Source organism: Sinocyclocheilus rhinocerous, unplaced genomic scaffold (assembly GCF_001515625.1).
Source record: "Sinocyclocheilus rhinocerous isolate Xijiao unplaced genomic scaffold, SAMN03320098_v1.1 scaffold395, whole genome shotgun sequence".
NCBI classification, from domain to species: Eukaryota; Metazoa; Chordata; class Actinopteri; order Cypriniformes; family Cyprinidae; genus Sinocyclocheilus; species Sinocyclocheilus rhinocerous.
Window position 1 is genome coordinate 3,315,720 of NW_015660890.1, and position 3,933 is coordinate 3,319,652.

The 3,933-nt window shown below is 36.6% G+C and overlaps 1 protein-coding gene across 1 annotated transcript in view; it reads right to left on the reverse strand.

Moving 5' to 3' along the window:
* Positions 1-700: 700 nt before the first annotated feature.
* The window catches only part of creb3l2 (cAMP responsive element binding protein 3-like 2), a 21,677-nt gene continuing 18,444 nt past the window's right edge, over positions 701-3,933 (reverse strand). Inside the window, exons 12-13 of the mRNA XM_016535503.1 lie at positions 1,998-2,241; positions 701-1,915 (exon numbers count right to left, since the gene is read on the reverse strand). Of these exons, the coding sequence (XP_016390989.1) occupies positions 1,846-1,915; positions 1,998-2,241 (314 nt within the window). The 3' untranslated portion in view covers positions 701-1,845. The remainder of the gene's footprint in view (positions 1,916-1,997; positions 2,242-3,933) is intronic.

The window sequence follows — 3,933 nt, forward strand, 5'->3', positions numbered from 1 at the left end:
TTGATGATAGACATTGCCTTCCATTTTATGAAAAAAAAAAAAAAAAAAAAAAAACTATGGTATTGTATTGTTTTTGTAAAAATGTATAAAATAAAAACAAATAAAAAAATTAAAATGATGACGTGCAATTAATGTGCATTATGATATTGATAATGGCAATTTTTGATAATTGATAGCAAAAATTTTTTTTTCGCTTGATAGAAACATTTGGGTGAGCAATAAATTAATTTTAACTTTATAAAAAATACAAATAAATTACTCTTTTCACAGGACATCCTAGCACGTCCTTTTAAAAATGAGAAAAATAATTAAAAATGGCACATTGAATCTTTTATCAAACTAGAACAAATGCATTTACGCAAAATATCCTAGATATACGGCCGCAATTGAAGAATCACCTCCATATGTCCACAACAGCACATTTATCCAAGGGTTAACATATACTTTTTCCAAGAAGTCATGAGAGTCTAGAGACTACATGAATTTTTATTCTAACACAATTTGGCTAATGTGATTTAAGGTATGAAGTGCATCATCTGAGCTCTCCGATGTGGAGAAACACCTTTCTTTTGCATAAAACCTTGAGACAGGAAAATTATAATGCAGATCCAATCGTAATGAAAATAATTAATAGTCAAGCAACTAGAGTAGTCACATGATGACATAAAAACACCACTCAACATCCTAGTAAGACAACAAATATAAATCAGCCTAATTTAATATAGAGAAAGCCAACATGGATACACAGCAAAACGACGGCTCAGGCGCCTGATTTACAATGCTTTTACTAAGGAAAATATTTATTTGCTCGCAGAAAAATACAGGACATAAACAAGGCAGAGTGATTTCAGGAAGAGCCAGAGATTGCATTGTGATGCAATGAAAGTGTAATATAGTTAAGACGTTATGCCAAATACATAAGAAATGCACACCATTTCCGACACAGATGTTGCGTGACAAATGTTTGCATCTGAATGCATCACATCACGACAACACCATCTCCTTCGAAATGCTCTTGTTTCCAGGATAAAAGGATGGCAGGCATGCTAAAAATAATAAATAACAGATCAATTCTACGAGGACGCAGTGCAAGTGAGTCGCAGATCGCTCGGGACTCGGGTCGTCACAGTCGTTCATATCAGAGCAAGAGAACGCTAGACTTGTCAGCGAGCGTCTTTTACTCCCTCAAGAGTGCAGACGGGGGTTGGATGGTGGCCAGATGAGGACAAAAAGGGCCATCTGTCCTTAATAAAGAGGGCAACGTCATACGAGGGACTTCAGGGACAGAGAGCATCCGTCCTTTTCATGTCAAGCCCATACTGTCCCGCTTTCATCGCCCTCAACCGCAAACATCTCCACTGATATCAATCACATCAATTCATATCTCTCCCAACACACTTACAATACAGGATACTGCAAATATTTACATATTCAGACAAATGCTTTGGAAATTCGCCATCTTCAAACTCGCAAACAGAGCTTTTAGTCTAAAATCTGAATACAGTTTGAATCTTTGCACTATTTTTTTAATCTTTGGAACTGTATTTCGATTGACATGCTACATCGTTGTCATGTGAATATGAAAACAGATGCAAATTCAATATATTACTACACATAATCTCAGTAGCATGGGGCAAATAGGCGAAAAAAGGAAAAGAAAGAATATTAAAACAAAAATTCAAGTCATATAAAAAAAGAAAATAGTGTACACGAGTATCAAAATTTGATATACTGCTGGAATGGAATAAAAATACATTTGTGAGTTTGTGTGTTTATTTTAAAAAAGGACATCTAAGTAAAACAATACTATAAATATGAAGCCTATGGCCCGCCGCTGCAGGGATCTCAGGACGTCTCGTTGACGGTCCTCTCCAGCTGTATGACTTTAGCCGTCTCGTTTGACCACTGATCTGACCTGCCAAAACAAAACCCAGTGTTCAGCATCCATGTGTCATCAAATCATCAAATCGAAGCAGCCACAGAAGGACGGTCATTACCTGTGTGAGTGCAGGTCTATGAGAATGGCCTTTTGCGCTCGTGTTTCATTGGTGTTTAGAATAAGTGGGCGGGGCTCTGCTTCACGAAGCTCCGCCTGCTCCTGTTTGTGCTGCTGTTCTAAACGCCAAGCCGCCATTACTTCGACCTGATGGTCCCATTCAGGATAATCCCCGCCCAGCCCGACGGGATGAGGCTCGTCCAGACCCCCGTGCTCCGGAAGGGACAACAGGTTCCGGGACCTCACTGTGGAAACAGCTCTTTTATTAGTACAGTAGTGTTTTGTTAAAGCGGTGCATTAACTGAATGACGCGCGTGGGAGAAACGTGATGCGGGCGGATCAGAGATCAGCGATGGCTCTGCTTTTAAAGGCATGATAATTACTGGCCCACTCCAGCACTGATAATGACTCTCAGCAGCTCAAGAGTGGATCCAAATCCAGCCATTCCTCCATTCATTAGTCAACAAGAGACAGAGAATGATGAGCAAATTACAGCAGAGACTGCAATAGACACGAGTGCTGTGTGTATTAGGGTTGGATCGATATGAAAACGTTCAGTATGACAGCGGCTCTAGTACCTCTGCATTAATGCTAAATCCATACTTTAGTCAACACATAAACAGCCTGACACGCTTTAATATTGTGCACGGAGGCAGATGAAGACCGACTGCTGAATATGTGTAATAGATTATTATATCATGCAACAGGAACATTCATTAAACCAATAACTGGAATATACAGCGGGGAAAATTAGTATTGAACGCGTCACCTTTTTTCTCAGTAAATATGTTTCTAAAGGTGCTGTTGACTTGAAATTTTCACCAGATGTCGGTAACAACCCAAGGAATCCATACATACAAAGAAAAGAAAACAAATAAGTTCAGAAATTAAGTTCTGTGTAATAAAATGCAATGACACAGGGAAAAAGTATTGAACACATGAAGAAAGACAGGTGCAAAAAGGCATGGAAAGCCAAGACACCAGAAATCTATCAGTAATTAGAGAGCAATCCTGCCCCTAGTGGAAATTAATATTAGCTGCTTCAGTCCCAACACCTACAGTACCAGGATGATGAAGATGAAACAAGGCTGGACATTTCAGCAAAACAATGATCCCAAACACAGCCAAGGAAACTCTCGATTGGTTTCAGAAAAAGAAAGTAAAGCTGCTAGAATGGCCAGCCAATCATCTGACTTGAATCCAATAGAAAATAAGAACTACAGATCAGAGTTCATAGAAGAGGCCCGCAGAACCTTCAAGATTTGAAGTATCACACTTGAGCAATGCATGCCACTAGTTTCTTCATACAGGAGGCGTCTTGAAGCTGTCATTACCAACTAAGGCTTTTGTACGAAGTATTCAATACATTTCAGTAGTTCAATACTTTTTCCCTGTGTCATTCCATTTTATTACACAGAAATTAATTTCTGAACTTATTAGTTTTATTTTCTTTGTATGTATGGATTCCTTGGGTTGTTACCAACATCTGGTGAAAATTTCATGTCAACAGCACTTTTAGAAACATGTTTACTGAGAAAAATGGTAACGTGTTCAATACTTATTTTACCCGCTGTACATGTAATACTAATATAATACAAGTAAAAAAATGTACATGTAAAACTAATAATGATTTACTTATATTATATTAAAATATATATACAAAATGTATATCTTGTGTGTGTGTGTGTGTGTGTACACACACATACACAACCTGACATATACAGATAAATGGCATGTTTAAAGACAAATATTAATTTAATTTTAAATAGATAATTAAATATAATTTATTTTTAATAAATTTTTGTTTACTAATATATATTAATATAATACATATAATTAATCATTATATATATATATATATATATAATCTGTTAAATAAATATATTTCTAAATATATCGTATGTTTGTGTGTGTGTGTGTGTATATATATATATATA